The sequence below is a fragment of the Camelina sativa genome, chromosome 6 (assembly GCF_000633955.1).
Source record: "Camelina sativa cultivar DH55 chromosome 6, Cs, whole genome shotgun sequence".
Lineage (NCBI taxonomy): Eukaryota > Viridiplantae > Streptophyta > Magnoliopsida > Brassicales > Brassicaceae > Camelina > Camelina sativa.
Window position 1 is genome coordinate 12,446,647 of NC_025690.1, and position 20,241 is coordinate 12,466,887.

General features: G+C 41.6%; 3 protein-coding genes across 4 annotated transcripts; 2 read left to right on the top strand and 1 right to left on the bottom strand.

Annotated features, from left to right (window-relative positions):
• LOC104791059 (lysine-specific demethylase REF6-like) lies at positions 342-5,264 on the top strand. The gene is made up of 8 exons (XM_010516857.2): positions 342-1,221; positions 1,440-1,518; positions 1,645-1,712; positions 1,820-1,970; positions 2,052-2,674; positions 2,746-3,234; positions 3,354-3,736; positions 3,840-5,264. The coding sequence occupies exons 1-8, from the start codon at positions 342-344 to the stop codon at positions 5,262-5,264; spliced, it is 4,098 nt and encodes a 1,365-aa protein (XP_010515159.1).
• Positions 8,538-11,236, top strand: LOC104791060 (zinc finger CCCH domain-containing protein 43-like). Of its 2 annotated transcripts, none has more exons than XM_010516859.2 (6): positions 8,538-9,098; positions 9,461-9,541; positions 9,713-9,832; positions 9,912-10,199; positions 10,291-10,563; positions 10,807-11,236. In XM_010516859.2, exons 1-6 carry the CDS (start codon positions 8,679-8,681, stop codon positions 10,972-10,974), a joined length of 1,350 nt encoding a protein of 449 aa, XP_010515161.1. In that variant the 5' UTR covers positions 8,538-8,678; the 3' UTR covers positions 10,975-11,236. The 2 variants fall into 2 exon arrangements, with proteins under 2 accessions (XP_010515161.1, XP_010515162.1); XM_010516860.2 differs by having other exon boundaries at positions 8,679-9,098; positions 9,473-9,541; positions 10,807-11,076.
• LOC104791061 (RPM1-interacting protein 4) lies at positions 11,328-12,276 on the bottom strand. Its single transcript, XM_010516861.1, has 3 exons — positions 12,131-12,276; positions 11,656-11,904; positions 11,328-11,562 (listed from the first exon to the last, which is right to left on the bottom strand). The coding sequence occupies exons 1-3, from the start codon at positions 12,137-12,139 to the stop codon at positions 11,539-11,541; spliced, it is 282 nt and encodes a 93-aa protein (XP_010515163.1). The 5' UTR covers positions 12,140-12,276; the 3' UTR covers positions 11,328-11,538.

Sequence of the window (20,241 nt, forward strand, 5' to 3'; positions counted from 1 at the left end):
CCCCACCCCCCCCCCCCCCTCTAAAAGAAAAATACAATTTTTTCCTCTGTTTCTTTAATCCAATAAAAAAACAGAGTGACCTAAGAAACGAGATCAAACCCCTCCCCTTCGTTTTTCTCGAGGAGAAAAGTGGATTGACCCCTTTAAGACAATAAATCTATTGGCCGGAGAAATGGTGGAGACTCGTCGAATCTCTTAAAAAAATTTTTTTTTTTCTCTTCCGTCTCTGCAAAATTTTTGTTCTGTTTATGCTCTGTAATGGCGTTTTAGTTAGTACCCAGAAGCAGAGAGTGAAGCAATTTTGAAAGTAAGGTCTTTGTTTTGCTTTCCGTGTGAGAGATATGGCGGTTTCAGAGCAGAGTCAAGACGTGTTTCCATGGCTTAAATCGTTGCCGGTTGCTCCAGAGTTTCGACCTACTCTAGCAGAGTTCCAAGATCCGATCGCTTACATTTTTAAGATTGAAGAAGAAGCTTCTAAGTACGGAATCTGCAAAATTTTGCCTCCACTGCCTCCTCCTTCCAAGAAAACCTCGATTTCTAACCTCAACCGTTCTCTGGCGGCTCGAGCGGTGGGGAGGGTTCGTGACGGAGGCTTCGGGGTGTGTGATTATGACGGCGGTCCCACATTCGCCACGCGGCAACAGCAGATCGGGTTTTGCCCTAGGAAGCAGCGTCCCGTGCAGAGACCCGTGTGGCAGAGTGGTGAGGAGTACTCTTTTGGTGAGTTCGAGTTTAAAGCTAAGACTTTTGAGAAGAATTATCTCAAGAAATGTGGCAAAAAGAGTCAACTCTCTCCGCTAGAAATCGAAACCCTTTACTGGAGAGCCACAGTGGATAAACCCTTCTCTGTTGAGTATGCAAATGACATGCCTGGCTCGGCCTTTATACCTCTGAGTCTGGCAGCTGCGAGGAGGAGAGAGTCTGGTGGTGATGGAGGAACAGTGGGTGAGACGGCTTGGAACATGAGGGCAATGGCTAGAGCTGAAGGATCATTGCTTAAGTTCATGAAGGAAGACATTCCTGGAGTTACATCTCCGATGGTTTATATTGCTATGATGTTTAGTTGGTTTGCTTGGCATGTGGAGGATCATGACCTTCATAGTCTTAATTACTTGCATATGGGGGCCAGTAAGACTTGGTATGGCGTGCCAAAGGAGGCTGCTCCGGCTTTTGAGGAGGTGGTTAGGGTTCATGGTTATGGTGGAGAGCTCAATCCTCTTGGTGAGTATCCTGTGAAGGTTAATTAGTGTTAATAGAGTGTGACTTATAGTTACTCAATGTTTCAGTTCCTTGTTCTGATTGTCGTTTTTGTTGTGTCTCTGTTCTTTTTGTTTCTTTTAACTGCTTTTTTCCTCCAAAGTTGTCAGGGAAGAAGCTACATATGTACCTGTATGCAAACTAACTAAATGGTTATGCCTCTTATGTTGTTGTATTACCAGTGACATTTTCTACTCTTGGTGAGAAGACAACCGTGATGTCTCCAGAAGTATTTGTTAAAGCTGGAATACCATGTTGCAGGTAATGGTTTTTATATTTTGTGCTCTGTTCATCTCATCATCTTGTTGTTTGCATTCTCTTCTTTGATCCAAAAAATAAACTGTTAATTGCTTCCATTCTGTACTCAAATGGTCTGTTCTGTATCAGGTTAGTGCAAAATCCTGGAGAGTTTGTCGTCACCTTTCCAGGAGCTTATCATTCGGGGTTTAGTCATGGTGAGTAACCAACTTTTATTTAAAACCTTCAAGTTACTCATTCAAGATTTTAATATGTTGAAATAGTAGAAATTATTCAAAAAAAAAAACAATCTTGGGGGGTACAGGATTCAATTTTGGAGAGGCATCTAATATCGCAACTCCCCAGTGGTTGACAATGGCGAAAGATGCTGCCATCCGGAGAGCTGCAATAAATTACCCTCCAATGGTATCTCATCTCCAGCTACTTTACGACTTTGCATTGGCTCTGGGTTCTAGGTACTGTTTCATTTTTATGTACACAAACGAACTTTTAAGCTGCTTGAAGGGCTCATATAAGGTATGTTTTACTCATTGCAGAGTGCCAACAAGCATCATCGCCAAACCACGGAGTTCTAGATTGAAAGATAAGAAAAGAAGCGAAGGAGAAAGATTAACCAAAAAGCTATTTGTTGAAAATATTATCCACAACAATGAACTGCTCTCTTCTCTTGGAAAAGGATCCCCAGTGGGCCTTCTTCCACAGAGTTCCTCAGATATATCAGTTTGTTCTGACCTGCGAATTGGATCCGATTTGAGAACTAACCAGGAAAAGCCAATCCAATTAAAGTCTGAAGAATTTAGCTCTGATAGTGTTATGGTCGGTCTCAGTAACGATTTAAGGGATGCAGTTTCAGTGAAAGAAAAGTTTACATCTTTATGTGAAAGGAATAGAAATCACCTGGCAAGCGGAGAGAAGGAAACTCACGAAACTCTGTCTGATGCTGAAAGGAGGGAAAAAGGTGGAGCTGCTCGGCTTTCGGATCAGAGGCTTTTTTCTTGTGTTACATGCGGAGTCTTGAGTTTTGATTGTGTAGCTATTATTCAACCTAAAGAAGCAGCAGCTAAATACATCATGTCTGCAGATAGTAGCTTCTTCAATGATTGGACAGCTGCTTCCGGATCTGCAAATCTTGGTCAGGCTGCAAGATCACATTATCCGCGTAAGTTTCAAGTTGCACTTCTTGTTATGGCTCCTAAATATCATTTATCTTAACTTTGTTTCGTCATGCAGAAAGCTTGGAGAAACATGATGTAAATTACTTCTCCAATGTTCCTGTTCAGACTGGCCATGAAAGAAGTTCAACAACTTCCCTAACAAACGCGGATAAAGATAATGGTGCTCTTGGGCTGTTGGTTTCAGCATATGGAGACTCTTCTGATTCCGAGGAAGAAGATAACAAAGGCTTAGATGCCTCTACTTCAGAAGGGGAAAGAAAAGAAAATGCTTGTGCATTTCAAGCATCATCTTTTGATACAGATGGCAATGAGGTGGCTAGAGATGGTCGAACTTCTGATTTTAATAGCCAGAGACTTACTAGCAAACAAAATAGTTTAACTAAAGGCGATAATTCATCGCTTCTGGAATTAACTTTACCATTTGTTCCAAGATCTGATGACGATCCCTGTCAGTTACACGTGTTTTGTCTTGAGCATGCTGCGGAAGTGGAACAGCAACTTCGTGATATTGGGGGGATTCACATAATGTTACTATGCCATCCAGGTAACAACAAAACTACAAGATTTCATTGTTACTGGTCGTGTGACATTGTTTGGGTTTTGCTTTATCAATTATGCAAATTGTTGAGTCAATTTCATCATTTAGACGCATAATCACTGCAGAGTACCCAAGGATAGAGGCTGAAGCAAAAATAGTTGCCGAGGAGCTTGCCGTCAATCACGAATGGAATGATACTGAGTTCAGGAATGTGACCCGAGAGGATGAGGAAACTATTCAAACAGCGTTGGATAATGTTGAAGCTAAGGGTGGGAACAGTGATTGGACCGTAAAGTTGGGTATTAACCTTTCTTACAGCGCTATTCTCAGTCGCTCTCCTCTCTATAGTAAGCAGATGCCTTACAACTCCGTCATATACAATGTGTTCGGTCGCAGCTCTCCGGCAGTAAGCTCACTCTCGAAGCCCGAAGTTTCTGGCAAAAGATCTTTCAGACAAAGAAAATATGTGGTTGGAAAATGGTGTGGTAAAGTTTGGATGTCGCATCAGGTACTATTGACTAACCATAAATCATACTAACTCAGACATTAGTACACTTCTGTTTTTGTTTTGTTTGGTTCAATTTAAAACTGCTTTTCTTTTCTCTCTTCAGGTGCATCCCTTTTTGCTGGAGGAGGACTTAGAGGGGGAAGAAGAAAGAAGTTGTCATCTCCGAACTGCTATGGATGAGGATGTCACTGGAAAGAGATTGTTTCCTTGTAATGTTTCTAGAGATGCAGCCACAATGTTCGGAAGAAAGTATTGTAGGAAGAGAAAGGTAAGAGCAAAGGCTGTGCCACGCAAGAAGCTTACTTCTTTTAAGAGGGAAGATGAAGTTTCTGATGACACATCGGAAGATCATTCTTATAAGCAGCAATGGAGAGCTTCTGGAAAGGAGGAAGAGTCTTATTTTGAGACAGGGCACACGGCTTCTGGTGATTCGTCAAATCAAATGTCTGATCAGCGCAAGGAGATTGCTAGACATAAAGATTATAATGGAATTGAGTCAGATGAGGAGGTCTCAGACCGTTCACTTGGAGAAGAATATACTGTAAGGGAACGTGCAGTTTCAGAGAGCTCAATGGAGAATGGCTTTCAGCCATATAGAGAGAAGCAGTCAATGTATGACCGTGATGAGGATGATGAGGATGATGATATGTACAAGCACCCTAGGGAAATTCCAAGGAGCAAACGGACTAAAGTTTTTAGGAATCCAGTCTCATATAATTCGGAAGTAGCTGGTGTTTATCAGCAAAGGGGAAGAGTATCCAGAAGTAGTAGGCAAGCTAATCGACTGGGTGGTGAGTATGATTCACCAGAGAATTCTTTCGAGGAACTAGACCTTTGCAGTACAGGGAAGAGGCAAACCAGGTCCACAGCCAAACGAAAAGCAAAAACCAAGACAGTTCAGAGTCCGAGAGACACAAAAAGTCGTACTTTGCAAGAATTTGCATCTGGGATGAAGACTGAAGACTTGGATTCATACATGGAGGGACCTAGCACACGACTTAGGGTGAGAAATCAAAAGCCGTCAAGAGGGTCTTCAGAATCAAAACCAAAGAAGATTGGTAAGAAGAGAAGTAGTAACGCTTCCTTTGCCAGAGTTGCAAGTGAAGAAGATGTGCAGGAAGATGTGCAGGAAGATGAAGAAGCAGAGAATGAGGAAGAGGAATGCACGGGATACCAATGTGACATGGAGGGTTGCACAATGAGTTTCACTTCGGAAAAACAGTTGGCTTTGCATAAAAGAAACATCTGCCCTGTTAGAGGCTGTGGTAAAAGCTTCTTCTCACACAAGTACTTGGTTCAACACCAGCGTGTTCATTCAGATGACCGCCCTCTGAAATGTCCATGGAAAGGATGTAAGATGACGTTCAAGTGGGCTTGGTCTAGAACCGAACACATAAGGGTTCACACAGGCGCTAGGCCTTATGTTTGTGCTGAACCGGATTGTGGTCAGACATTCCGCTTTGTCTCAGATTTTAGCCGGCATAAAAGGAAGACTGGTCACTCGGTTAAGAAGACGAAGAAAAGGTAAATTTAGGCTCTTAACATTGAATCTATCATGAAGAGATTACTCCATTGGTCTATAGAAGAAAATTGGATTTTAGGTGTTTTCTAAGTATGTATTTGTCTCTGGTTCTTTTGTCTGTTTGGGATTATTTCATTCGAAGTCTTAACTTTTAGAAGAGCCATTGTTTGTTGCAGACGTTTCACTTTCAGACAGATTCTCTCTTTGATTAGACATTTAAAGGCCTAATGTCGGCTTTGATAATAAAATCTTCTTGTTGTTAAGATAATGTTTTGCTTGGTCTCTTATCGTCACATAAATCTCTCGCTCACTAGCAATATGAAAGTTTAAACCTTGTTAACTTCTCTCTGTTTCGTAATATGGTTCCTTACCTCAAAGAGGAGTACAACAGAGCTAGATCATGCCTAAGCATATATTTTTACAACTGAATCTTAATGTTTATAAATTTTTGATAATTGCTATGTTCAGATTCGTATTTATGCATACAGTACTGTAAAATCGAAAAAGACAATCTACGAGCTAGGAACAGAGACTTTTCAGTTATTTAAATATAGTTGAAATATAAAATGTTATCTACGTGGTTTATTCTGTTTGGTTGATAGTCTTAGTTCTGTCGCCGTGGACTTCATATGACCTTTTGATAAAGAAGACTCAACAACATACCAAATTGCTAATGACATTTACCTGAATTTTTAAGTACTTACTCACTTCAGTTGGCTTTACATAAAAGAAACATCTACCCTATCAAAGGGTGTGGTAAAAACTTCTTCTCACACAAGTATTTGGTTCAACACCAGCGCGTTCACTCAGACGACCGTCCCCTGAAATGTCCATGGAAAGGTTGTAAGAGTACACACAGGTGCTAGGCCTTACATATGCGCTGAACCAAGGTGTGGTCAAACATTCAGATTTGTCTCTGACTTCAGCCGGCGTAAACGGAAGACAGGTCATTCAGTCAAGAAGACTAAAAAAAAGATGATATATATATAGATTAATCATAAAGAGATTAACTAATCCATTGGAATTTGGGATGCATTATTTAGTCAAAGTCTTAACATTTGGAAACAGTACTCAATTGTTGTTGCATTAACAGATTCTCGTCTTCTCTTTGACTGTTTGAGTCTATAAGAGCATGATTACTGAGAGTTACTCAGTTGGTTGCTTTCTTATTTATGTCCGAAAAAAAATTAAAAAATCTAATAATATTGTCTAAAATGCGAGAATCGCTTCTCCAGGAAGGAGCGGAAGCAACCCATAAGGAACGGTACGTGTCAAATTTTGGTTGGTTGTCGGATAAATTTAATTTTTTTTTTTTTTTCATTTTCTTCTCTCTCTTTCGCGACCCTTTCTCATTTCTCTCTTGAGGTTAACGGTGAATCGGCGATAGATTCACTTCAAATCCGGAAAAATCGATTAAACTCGAGGGTTTTGGTGATTGACACCGATTTGTTTACGGATCGGCTTCCAATCACAATTGTTGTCATGTCTTATTCGCTTCTGTTCTCAAGATCCTGAATTTTCTCCAAGCTTTCATCGGTGTATCGATCATAATCTACTCGATTTGGATGCTCGATCAATATAACCATCATGTTCCCCCGTTAAACCTCCTCCGTCTTAGCCTCTGGCGGCTTCATCTCTAGAAAACGAAGGTATGTTGGGTATCTTTCTCTCCGATTCTATTTGTATGTCGTCGCCTCTCATAATTAAGTCTAACATCAAAACAGGGGCGTATAGACTTAATTAGATTCAATGTCGTCGCCTCTCATAATTACATTAAAAAAAGTACTTGGGTTGGGTGTCAATGATTTATGTGAATGTGTATGTTGTGAAGTAGCTTTTGATTTGGGAATCAAGAGGTTGCTGAGCAACCAACAGTTGATAAGGACAACTTAAAACAACAGCCCTAATTAGATATTTGGTTGCTCTTTTGATGTAAATGTCGGGTTAAAACAGTTTGGTTGCTGTCATTTGCTTTTGCTCTGGTTTGTTTCACTTCAAACTCCAAAGAATGTTGTTTTGATTTTGATGAAACTGATGAAGCAGGTAGCGAGAGTAATAGTGCAACGTTGACATTTGATGGTGTTGATAAAATGGGTGAAAGGCTTGCTAATGAGGTATTTAGCCAGCATTGTTGTTTTCACTTTGATCTGCAAAGTTTATGAAATTATATTTCTCTTTGATAAAAACTGCTGGTCTTTTATTTACTTTGTCGTCGTCCTCTACGAGAAAAGTAAGCAAGGGAGACAAGAATGTTACACACTACTAGTCTTTTATTTTCTTTGTCGTCGTCTCAACAGTGGTCATTCCGGTTATAACCAGTTTCTTCCAGGTTTGTGTCTGAAATTGCAATGTCCTTGAGATGAAGTTTGGACCTCAAAAGTAGCTTGCTTAATTGATTTTTGGTTGTGTCCCTGCAGCGGTTCCTGCTCCTGTGGTCCGAAGACCAGTTACTATTTAAACAGAGGCTTGACTCTGTTGTTTACTTGTTGTACAGCTTCTGGTCCAGTGGCTATAGTTCAGAAGGTAACTGGTTCATGTGTCTCAAAGGGAAGGACTTACTACAGATACTCAACAACTGTGATTAACAAATCTTCTAGACCTCTGAAAAGTCTCAACCTTTCGATCAAGAATCTATATGGACCAATCTGGGGGCTCTCGAGATCATGCAATTCGTTCGGTCTACCCTCTTGGATGCACTCATTGCCATCCGGGAAATCCCTAGAGTTTGTCTACATTCACTCAACATCACCGGCCAATGTGGCAGAATCAAGCTACACTTTGGCTTGACCAAACAACAACTACACTCAAAGGAATCAGTGTGTATAGGTCCAAATTTTAACCAATTAAACAAGTGTAAAACACTAATAAGGTAAAATATGCCTTGAGTAACTTTTTTGGGGTTCTCTAATAATAGGTTGATTTTGCTTAAGTTCTTTTAGGGTTGCTTTACTTAATTTATGATTATTTATATAATTAATTAATGTGAGAGTAACTATAGTGGGTTACTCCACTAATGATGGTCTAACAATCAATCCTATTGTAAACTTTTGACAAATATTAAAAGGGGGCTGCTTGTTCAATCAGAAAGTTGAGGCGCATATGAGATCATAAACTTTAAAATATGGAACTTAATTGCAAAAGTTAAGAGAAACGCATAAAAATTGTGCATGTACACAAACTATATGGGGAAGGAACTTGTCAACATATTAAAAAGCAACGGTTTCTTTGGGATTCTCATTCGTGACGTTTTGTAGACGACAAAAAAAACTTAAAAAGCAACCATAAATAAAATAAATAAAAAAAGGAAACAACTTTATTCAACCCTTTGATCTCCTTCTTCTTAAAATCCCTCCTTGAAATTAGGGTTTTTTTTATATATTTGTAATGTGATTTACTGATTTGTGAAAAAAAAAAAAAAAGATGGCCAATTCCGAAAAAATTGCAGATGGGTTTGAGGCAAAACCTGTTTCTGGATCTTACTCTGGTGACTTATCTGCTGATCGATCCCTTTCTGATGCCATCAATCACGAAGCGGAGGAGGACTTGACTGACCAGTTTAAGAATGTGGGTTTGGATGAAGTTACGAAAGAGCAGAGTGAGACGACGATGCGCGTCTGTGAGGGTAGTGGAGGTTTAGATTCGAATGCTGTAGACATCACCCAGGAAGAAGATGAAGAAGAAGAAAATGGTTATGGTTGGAGCGAGAACGAGAGTGAGGAGAGCGAAGCTGTGTATCCAGTGAGGCCAGAAGCAGAGGATTGCTCTTTTTATATGAGGACAGGGAGCTGTAAATTCGGATCCACTTGCAAATTCAATCATCCTCTTTCGACAAAAACCAAAGTAAAAAACTTTCAAATTTTTACCCTGCTTCTTGCACGTTTGCTTCTGACATGGATTTTGCTTCTTAATTGCGTTTTTTTAATTGATCTTAGAGATTTGTTTATAAAGATACATCCTTTTTAATCAGTGGCACATGCGTATATCATTTGTGAGTAAAGATAATATAAAATTAGTGCTTCGTTGCTAGTCCAAAGGAGAAAGCTTTATTTTTGTGTTTGCTTCTGATGGAACCAATCTATGTTGCTTCTGGTTTTAAGGGTTTGTGTGCTTCAAAAACATTGAGGGATCAGAAGAATGATTTAGTGTTAAATGATAAAAAAAAGCTAAGATCTTTTATTTTCGTTTTTCTAATGGGATTGAAGATTGTATCGAAGATTGCTAGGGATAATAAGGTAAGAGAAAAGGAAGAGGATGGTGATAATCTGAGACAAATAGATTGCAAGGTTAATTTTACTTCTCTTACATGCTCTCGTCATGTATCAGACGTTTGTTTTCTTAAGTTTCATTCTATCATCTTGATCTGCATTTTCAAGTCTCCCTTTTTCTTTGTTTTTTCAAATGTAAGTTACTCATATCCGGTTCATGTGCTCCAATTCCTTGCATGAGGTTTACAGTACTACTTTCGGACTGGAGGGTGCAAATATGGAGAAACTTGTAGATTCAACCATTCCAAAACAAATTCTTGTCTGGCCTCCGCACCCGAGCTTAACTTCCTCGGCCTTCCTATTAGACCGGTATTGCCATTTTCTTTTCATTCTGTTGCTAGTCTTTTAGTCTTTTCAAAGCTATATAATGGTGGTTAACCATCGGTAGGGAGAAGTGGAGTGCCCTTACTACATGCGCAATGGCTCATGCAAATATGGAGCTGAGTGTAAGTTTAATCATCCTGATCCTACAACCATCGGAGGAACCGACTCCCCATCGTTTCGTGGTAATAATAATGTATCCATTGGATCATTTTCTCCAAAGTCCACATTCCAAGCAAGTTCAACTTCTTGGTCTTCACCAAGGCATCCGAATGGTTCAACTCCTTTTATTCCAGTCATGCTGTCACAAACTCATGGAGTTCCTTCTCAAACTCCGGAATGGAATGGCTATCAGGTTAGTAGTACACTAGCATTCGATCTTAATGACATCTATTTCTATCTGAATTATCAATGATGACTTTATCTTGGTTTTCTTATTTGCCTAGGCTTCTGTATATTCATCTGAAAGGGGTGTGTTTACCCCATCCACCACATACCTTATGAACAATACCTCTGCTGAAACAAGTATGTTGTCACAATACCGATACCAAATGCCACCTGAAGAATTTCCGGAACGTCCAGACCAACCTGAGTGCAGTTACTATATGAAAACTGGGGACTGCAAGTTCAAATTCAATTGCAGATACCACCATCCTAAGAATCGGTTGCCAAAGCTGCCTCCTTATGCTCTCAATGACAAGGGTTTACCCCTTAGACCTGTAAGTTCGTTTCTCCCCCACCCCTTCCGTTGTCTGTTCTTGTATGCTAGTATTAGAAAGTTGCTAGCTTTTTATTGATAGTCTTTCTTTAATTAGTGCTCGTAGTTCTTGAATGTTTGATGAACTCTTTGACTCTTGTAATAGCCCTAAATTGCATAGTGAATCAATCTAGAAGTGACCCTATTTGGAATGTTTGGTATTAAAGTCCCTCGGATTTTGACTGATTGCTCAACTGAAATCTAGGATCAAAGCATCTGCACACATTACAGTCGGTACGGCATCTGCAAATTCGGACCAGCTTGTAGATTCGACCATTCCGTCCAGCCGCCTTACTCGACCGAAAGCTCCCAGGCCATTGTAGAACCTCCTCAGGTCGGTGCAAATGGTAATGAAAGTGACGGTTGGAATTGACAACCAAACATTTAGAAACTTTCATTATTGATACCTTGTGTCTCTTTCATGGGTTTGAAATTTCTTAACTAAACGATTAGGTTACACTGTACTATCCAAACAATATCTCCATGTGGCAAGCCTATCCTCAGTGCGTTTGACAAATTTTCACCAAGGAAACTTTTGTAATCTGTAACTACCCTTTGACTCTTGAGGTTAAATGGAGCCTGCCTGTTTCTTTCATTGGTTGTTTACTTGCTTGAAACCTAATTCCTATATTTCACCATGGTTGGTTCATATTGTATGTGATGGGAGCTAAACCCTGGAACAGAGTTGCTCCAGATTTAGCTGCAATTAGCCTAACTAAGAAGATGTAGCAAGAATAATGTATATTCATATACCCAAATATGGCCAAAACAAGCGGAAAAAAAAAAAGAAACTCAACGAGCAAGAAGAAGAAGAGAAGTTTCCTACAACATCTTAGACGATCACACAGGTTTTGATCGGCTGTAATTTGTTGAAGATCACTCGGTTCCACGATTCTTCTTGCTAATCAGGTTCCTCAGAACAGAGCTAGTACCAGAGTTAACGGAAACAAAGCCATTTCTTCTGCACAACCATAGAGGGAAGAAAAGAAACAAAGTTATAAGCAGAGAGAATTATGCAATGAACACGATTCTATATCGGAAAAAAAAAAAGTACCTTTGATCGCGGGGTCTCGGATTTACGGTTCTGATGATGGTTGTTACGGTGCTTCTGATGATGGGTGTTGGTTTTTGGAGGTTCTTGGTTTACAGGAGGTGTAACAATACTCTCGGGTCCTGCGACAGCGGTTTTCTTGGTCTTCTTGTCATCACGAGCATTGTTGAAAATGACAGTGAATCCTTGTGCTGATGCTGGATTGGTCGCGTCCCATTCCCCGAATTTTGGCAATTGTCTCCCTCTATTACCCTACAAAACCATGCAGAAACAGAATCGTTCATCATAAAAAAAAAATGCAGATTTCTGAAACTTTTGGCAATGGTTCTTGGCACAAATTTCAAGACTTTTTTCAAGATAAAAGGTTTGTATGAAAGGAGGAGACAACTTTAAAAACGTATCAACCGAATAAAAAAGATGAATCAGAATTAAGATGTGAAATTGTCTTTCTTTAAAAGGAGATGGGTTTTCTTCTTACCGTTGCCATCGTTAGATATTAGAACAGAGGATCTTGTGTTATCAGGAACAGAGGAATTCGAATCTGATACGAGGAAATGCAAAAAAAAAACTAATGAAAGAGAGAAGAAGGTGATGATGATCTGGGAAAGAAAAAAAAAGGAGAGATGAAAATGTAATATAAGAGGAGGAGAGAGGAGAAGAAGTCGTCGTTTGAAAACAAAAACCAAATCTCTCTTTTTTTTTCATATTCTCTCTCAAGTCTCACCACCTTTTCTTTCTTCTTTCCCGCGGCTTTCCCAACATAAATACCTAAATATAATTTGTAATTTTTTAACAAAAAGAAAAAAGAAATGGTCATAGACAGCAAAATACTAGAAATAACGTGAAGCATGCCAAAAGTTCTTGCCTTTTTCACCTACTCTAATTAAGTATTTTTATCAAAATTATTACTATTTTTTATTATATTTTTGCTAATGTAATATTTGCCTCGAAGTAGTGACAAATAGAGATTATTCTATATATACTATCCAATGTGAATTTATATATTTATGAGAGAAACAAATAAATCATAGATTTGCAAAAGAAGAATAAAGCTTTCGGATTTTTTTGACATTTCTCAATTAATTCTAGGCTCTAGCTATAAGTTTTAGTTTTTAAAGTATAGAATATATTCTACTTAGGTTGTGAGGGCTATTAAAGTATACGTCGTTCTACGATGGTTGGCGTTCAACTTCATCAACTAATTTGTGGTATTTAAGAAGATGTTAAAAAAATTCAACTTGAAACAAAAAAACCCCCAATCAGTGATACATCGTCAAATACTAACAGCGTAATTTGAGGCTTAAAAGCAATGTCACCAAAACCATTTCTTTATAGATCGATGAGGGACGACGATGAAACTTCGTATTATATGCCATATCACTGGATTTTGTTTTTCTAGGCCCATATAATAAGAGATTCATTCAATGTATATATTAAATGTATCGCTAATTTGCGATAGTTAGAGAAATAATCATAAAGAAATAGCCATCAGTTGTAAACACATACTTATTTCAGATACAAACGAAACTTAATAAGTGAAGTTTCATAGGTTAACTTCATTTTGAGGTGTTTAAGTATAATATTTCACTGAATACCAAAATTAAGTTTTTAAATGTTGTTGTAGGGAAAAACATCGATCGTTGAAATATTGAGTTTTGCTAATTATTTTTTTTGACTTAAAAATTCCCTAACTTATTAGACTCGTAATTAACTATGATTTCAAAGAACAAAAATCAAGGCTCAACTCCAACGATCGAGTTATCCTTAGAATAACACAAAATTTGGATTCAGAAAAACTTGTACACGATCGATTTTGAATGAACAAGTAAAGCAACATGACGAAACTATAACCCATTTATGTCGGTCATGAATAATAAATGATATTGATATATGGTGATATCACTACTTCGTTTGATTAGTATCTTGTTGTTAGTCTTTTTCATATTTTTAATTTTCTGTAGTGAAACCAAAAAAAAAAGTGTAAACAGTACTTAATAAGTATTTATTTCAACATAAAACAATTACTAACATTTGGAAAAAAAAATAGTATGATGTAGACTTTACATAATTTAACATACTTTAAACATTCACTCATATCTTATGCCACTATATATAATTTGAAATAAAAACACTTTACTACGAATGAATTTTTTTTTAGCGAGACCAATAATTAATAAAGCATTAACTCATATTGTAAAAAGAAAGAAGCAATTATACTATAACCGATGACCCCCCTCGATACTGTAAAACACTGCATGATCTAACACCGACAGTGGCATCATGGTCTTAAATGCTCCATGTTATTTCCAATCTGATTGGGTTCGAACCTCCATGCTTACAACTTAAAAACTAGCCAAGTGACCATTTACAACTTAAGGATTAGAAAAGATAAGACAATGCATTAACAAGAATGAGGAACTCTCCAGATATCTCCCTTTATCGTAGCTATTATTACGATATAAATCATTATCATTGACCTAACAGTTTCAACCTTTAGAAAAATTGCAACAAGATTAATGGGCTCGCATTCACTTCACACTCTGCACAAAACACGTGTAGGTTACGAAACCTTATGTATGGTCACTACGAAAATAAATTATGACAGCAAAATGTAACCAACAATTGAGGAAAAAGATGGTCCAACATATACATATATGGTTTCTTATATGATATCAAAAAATGATAAATTACATTGGAATTGTTATGTAGTACATTAATTGTTTGTAGCTAATTCTATCATATTAACATCAAAATATGTATATGCAAATAACGTCGTATAGTATTACAATTATTGTCATGATACATTTATAGGTATGTAACTTAACATAATAAAATACCACATATATGTGAAATGAAAAGAAAACATTAAAAGAAAAAAAAATCATTTTTGGTATATTGAAACTTGTTCTTAAACCGACTATGAACATGAAGTACACTTTCAATCGCCGAACTTATTAGCTGCCGCACGTTGCGAGAATGATCATGAGAGATGGCTGAGATATATTTAATGGCTAACTAGTAATCTCTCCACAGCCAACTACATTAACCACCTCCAATCCATGCCTCACCTACTTTTTCCTTTTATTTTTCGGCTATAATATGTGTTGGTGCGGGATTTAGCATCCCCGACATACCGAACTAAACCAGAAAGACAATTTGGTTATTTAATCGGGAATCCGGTTAAGAACTCAATTAGGTCATTTAAGCCCAATTCGGACGGAGGAAGCCCAGCCTCGAAGGAGAAGAACCGACTTCCACTTCGCCCGGCGGCCGACTCAAGAGATAAAGCAACTTTCCTTATTTCAGTTCGTCTCATAAGAAAAGTTAATATATTATGCGATCTATGAATATGTATAAATAGGGAGAGACTTCTCCATGGTAAAGCATCCATGATTGAATACAATTATTCAGTTCTCTTCTTGTTCTTAGCAATCTAAACCCTAATTCTTCGAGATCAATTCCCTTTCTTCTAATTTCAAAGCTTAGATCGGTTTTCTAGGGAGATTACTTTACTGAATTTGTTTTCTCCCATAAACAAATTCATTGTGGAAACCTAGTTTCTACAATTGGCGCCGTCTGTGGGGAACGCAAATCGTCTCTAAAAGTTACTCTCTAAGAAAATCTCATCCGAAAAAGTTCTTTGAAAAGCCTACGATAATGTCTTCACTCATCACCGAAGTCACCGGAGCGAACCGTACCACCTCCAGCACGCCCGATGTCACAGACATCGCATCTGCTCAAGACAACGCTGCAACACAGAGCGGTGTATCAACAAGGCCGGCTACCGCCGAGTACGTTCGCCGCCCCGTCAACGAGTCGACGAACCTGACCGATGCCCGCAAGGAACTCCCAGTTGAGGTCAGACCTGAAGGGGAGACCAGCCAGGAAGGTGGACAAACTCGCGAAGAGCCAGTCAATCTCGACACGGAGCTCTCCGATGAACAACCCCCGGATGAGGAGGATGCAGGCGCCACGAAGCAGCGGCTCCGCACACAAAACGGGAACCCCCTTGTTCGCGCCACGACAGCTGTCCAGAATCCGCAGGTCGTCTCCATGGAAGATTTCAAGATCTTGTTTGGCACCATGACGAAAGAGATTTACCAGATGATCTCCGACACCAACCGCAGAGTCGATGCTGTCGTGACTCAGACAACCCCATCACAAATCTCTGCTGGACAGTCACCCGTACTCGGTATAGGCGGTCTCACCCGTCGTCTCGATTTTTCGGACGTACAGTACGAGCGGAGGAATCCTCCCCCTCAGACAACGTCGAGTATTCGACCAACAAACCCAAACTCACGTGTGCACGAGAGTTCGGCCGCCCCGGTCGCCCGCTTCACAAACGCGGGACCTTGCCTCGAAATCGAAGAAATCAAGACGCAGATCAGCGGCATGAACTTGCTTCTTCATCGGGCTATCATCACAGCTCCAGAGATCGACAGGATTGTCGAAGTGACTCGGCAATCCCCTTTTACTCAACGGATCTTGCGGGCCGCCATACCAAACGTCAAGCTGAAACTTCCAACCTACCTGGGTGACAAAGGCCCCGTCCAGTTCATGACGTCCTTCATGGCAACCATGACAAAGGCACGATTCACCGATGAACACATGGATGTTGGGTGTTGCCAGCAATTCGTCGATAGCCTCTCCAGTCCTGCCTTGGTGTGGTTCACAAGGCTCGAACCGAATTCGATCGATAACTTCGACCAGTTGTCTACGGCTTTTCTTAAGCATTATCGAATCCTCATTGAACGAGGCGTGACAAGCTCAGACCTCTGGGAGATGGCCCAGGAACCCGGCGAATCCATCAGCAGTTTTCTGAGCAGATTCAAGGAAAAGCTAACGCGCGTCACTGTCCCAGAGGATGCCGCAATGGCAGCCTTCAGAAAGGGGTTGATTTCTGGATCGCCATTACGAAAGGATCTTAACATACGGGAGCCCAAGGACCTCGATGACGCGCTACATCGAGCCTCCAGATTCGCGCTCAACGAAGATGAAGACACCCAGTTAGCCGCAAAGACAATCGAGCAACCGTCACATCCCCCTAAGGCTAAAAGCTGGGACGAGCACCACAAACCTCGCAAGCATCAAGACCCTCAAGACCAAAAAAATGGTGTCGTTCACACGGTTTCCGAAGTGGAGGACCAAAAAAAACAGCCATCCGACCCAAAGGAGTTGTACTGCGATTTCCACATGATCGCCGGCCACTCCACACACGAATGCGTCCATCTGAAGAATTTCCTGTACGGAAAGTATCTTTCCGGCGAAATTGAAGCCACCTTTCAGCCAAAAAGCATCCGTGGAGGTAGAGGTCCCCGAGGGGGATGGCGTGGTGGACGATCTAACGGTGGCCATGGCGCAGGAGGAGGACGAGGCTACAACGGTCCGGCCAACGGAGTTCAACAGCCGGCCAACCAAGTGTTGGCGGACGAACTGCCTGGCCCACCCAAGCGGCAGAGAGGGCAAAATCCCGAGCGGGCCAATTCTCCTCCCCGCGGATGAATAACCATGATACTTGGCCCACCAGAGGACTGCGCCGACTCCGTCTGCGCATTAAAGAAGAGGGCACGTCAAGTTTGCAGCCTTTAGACAGCCCCGAGCGAGCCTCCACTCTGCTCGGACCCCATATCATTTACATCGGAAGACGCCAAAGGAATCCAACACCCCCATTCGGATCCTTTGGTCATCGAAGTCTCCATGGGTGATTTCGACGTCGAACGAGTTTTGGTCGACACGGGAAGTACCGTCAATGTAATATGCTGGCAAATGCTAGAAAAAATGGGTATCACACCAGAGCAACTGAAACCCGAGTCTCGAACATTGACGGGCTATGATGGGTCGCCAAAATGTCAATGGGCGACGTAAAGCTGCAAGTCTGAGCCGGCGGATTGACCCGGAAGACTAAGTTCACAATCATCGATGCGCCTCCGGTCTACAACGCCATTTTGGGGGTACCGTGGATATACGCGATGCATGCCGTATCATCGACCTATCACCTCTGCCTCAAGTTCCCAACCACCACAGGAATTTGCACACTTTATGACGACCAGAGGGTAGCCCGAACTTGCTCTGTTATCGAGAAGAAGCAGAGGAAAACTGAGGACGCGTAGCAATTACAGAGCGGGGACCATCTTACCGGTCTCTATAAGCCGGAGAGAGATCGTCTCAAGTCTCCGGAGTGTCGAATCTTATAGGTGAACATTGATCCTTCCGACCCCTCACGAACTGTTGGCATCGGTGCCGAACTGGAGGAGCACATAAAGACAAAGCTGATCGCTTTTGTACAATCTCAGTCTTCCACATTCGCCTAGTCAACGAAGGACATGATAGGAATAAATCCCGATGTTATGTGCCACAAGCTCAACATCGATCCCACGTTCAAATCAATCAGGCAGAAACGCCGACGCCTGGGTCAAGATCGGGCCAAAGCAGTTCAGGATGAAGTCGAGCGGTTGCTCAAAGCTGACCAGATAATGGAGGTCCAGTACCCTAACTGGCTGGCCAATCCAGTCGTGGTCAAAAAAAAAAACGGTAAATGGAGAGTATGCGTGGATTTCACCAATCTCAACAAAGCATGCCCCAAGGATAGCTTTCCTTTGCCACACATAGACCGTCTTGTCGAAGCCACAACCGGAAACCAACTGCTCTTGTTCATGGATGCCTTCTCAGGTTACAACCAGATCGCCATGAGTTCGACTGACCGCGAAAAAACGGCATTCATTATAGATAGGGGGACCTATTGTTATAAGGTAATGCCGTTCGCACTGAAGAACGCTGGAGCAACCTACCAACGGCTAGTGAACATGATGTTCGCTAGTTTGCTTGGAAAAACCATGGAAGTCTACATCGACGATATGCTGGTCAAATCTTTGATCGCAGAGCAGCACGTCGAGCATCTCCCCGAATGTTTCGACATCTTGGATCATTTTCAGATGAAACCGAATCCAACGAAGTGTACATTCGGAGTTACTTCAGGAGAATTCTTGGGGTATATCGTCACTGAACGGGGGATAGAAGCAAACACTAAACAGATCGAAGCCATACTGGGATTGCCATCGCCGACCAACAAGCGAGAAGTGCAACGCCCTACCAGCCGCATCGCAGCTCTAAATCGCTTCATCGCTCAATCAACAGATAAATGCCTCCCTTTCTACCAACTCCTCCGCGGAAATAAGGATTTTCACTGGGACGAAGAATAGGAGATCGGCTTCCGGCAATTGAAGGAGTATTTGACTTGCCACCCAGTATTAGTCAAACCGGGAGACAGCGAAACATTGTACCTCTACGTCTCGGTCTCCAGTTCGGCTGTCAGTGACGTGTTAATTCGAGACGACCGCGGGGATCAAAAACCTATCTTCTACACGAGTAAAGCACTCAACGACGCGAAATCACGATACCCCACGCTGGAGAAGCTCGCACTCGCAGTGATCATCGCCGCACGGAAGCTCCGACCCTATTTCCAGTCACATTCCATCGTCGTGTTTACCAATCAGCCACTACGAACTGTCCTCCATAGCCCCCTCCAATCCGGACGCATGGCGAAATGGGCAGTCAAGCTAAGTGAGTATGACATCGAATACCGCTCTCGTCTAAGCTTGAAGTCGCAAGTCCTGGCAGACTTCAACACCGAGCTATCTCCTGACCTCGACGACCCCACTCCTAAGGAAGAGCATTGGACAATGTTCGTCGATGGTTCGTCGACAAATGAAGGATCCGGAGTGGGATTCATTCTCCGGTCCCCCACCGGTGAAATTCTCGAGCAAACATTAAAGCTCAACTTCAAAGCGTCAAATAACGAAACGGAGTACGAGGCCATCCTTGTGGGGCTTCGGATAGCACGAGGACTCGGAGTGACACATTTGCAAGTCTTCTTTGACTCCCAACTCGTAGTCAGCCAATTCAGCGGACAGTTCAACGCCAAAAACAAGCGAATGGGAGAGTATCGGCAGTTGGTTCAAATATTGTCCGGGGAATTCACATCTTTTTCTCTGACGAAGGTCCCACGGAACGAAAACACGTCAGCCGACGCCCTCGCAGCTTTGGCGAACCGCTCTCACCCTGATTTGCGGCGCACCATCCCGATCGAATGCATCGACGCTCCTAGCATCGACCTCGACAGTCAGATAGCTGTAATCAACAACGACTCAGTTCCAATGGAGGTCAACGAGCCAATAGAGGACCTGACGGACGTCACAAAGCCTCCGGACGACTGGCAAATTGAGATCAAACCCTATATCTCCGAAGACGTCGTCCCACCAGACCGATGGGCAGCTGGACGCTTAAAGGCCCGAAGTGCCAGATACATCCTCTTGGACGGGGAATTATTTCGTCGAAGTGCGTCAGGAGTGTTCCTTACCTGCATCACTCGGGATGAGGCTGAACGAATCATGATGGAGGTGCACGAAGGCGAAGGTTGCAACCATTCTGGCGGACGCGCACTCGCCCTCGAAATCAAAAAGGATGGACACTATTGGCCTACCATGATGGACACTATTGGCCTACCATGATGGCCTGTCAGCACCATGGACCAATGCGGCATGTCCCGCCCGAACTGCTGAATACCGTGACAACTCCATATCCTTTCATGCG

Coding starts and splice junctions, on each gene's coding strand:
- LOC104791061 (XM_010516861.1), bottom strand. Junction 11,563..11,655: donor CCGAGACCCCGCGATCAAAG/GTACTTTTTTTT, acceptor ATGGTTGTGCAG/AAGAAATGGCTTTGTTTCCG.
- LOC104791059 (XM_010516857.2), top strand. CDS start 342: ATGGCGGTTTCAGAGCAGAGTCAAGACGTGTTTCCATGGCTTAAATCG. Junction 1,222..1,439: donor TGGAGAGCTCAATCCTCTTG/GTGAGTATCCTG, acceptor TTGTATTACCAG/TGACATTTTCTACTCTTGGT. Junction 1,713..1,819: donor TCATTCGGGGTTTAGTCATG/GTGAGTAACCAA, acceptor TGGGGGGTACAG/GATTCAATTTTGGAGAGGCA.
- LOC104791060 (XM_010516859.2), top strand. CDS start 8,679: ATGGCCAATTCCGAAAAAATTGCAGATGGGTTTGAGGCAAAACCTGTT. Junction 9,099..9,460: donor CTCTTTCGACAAAAACCAAA/GTAAAAAACTTT, acceptor ATGGGATTGAAG/ATTGTATCGAAGATTGCTAG. Junction 10,200..10,290: donor CGGAATGGAATGGCTATCAG/GTTAGTAGTACA, acceptor TTATTTGCCTAG/GCTTCTGTATATTCATCTGA.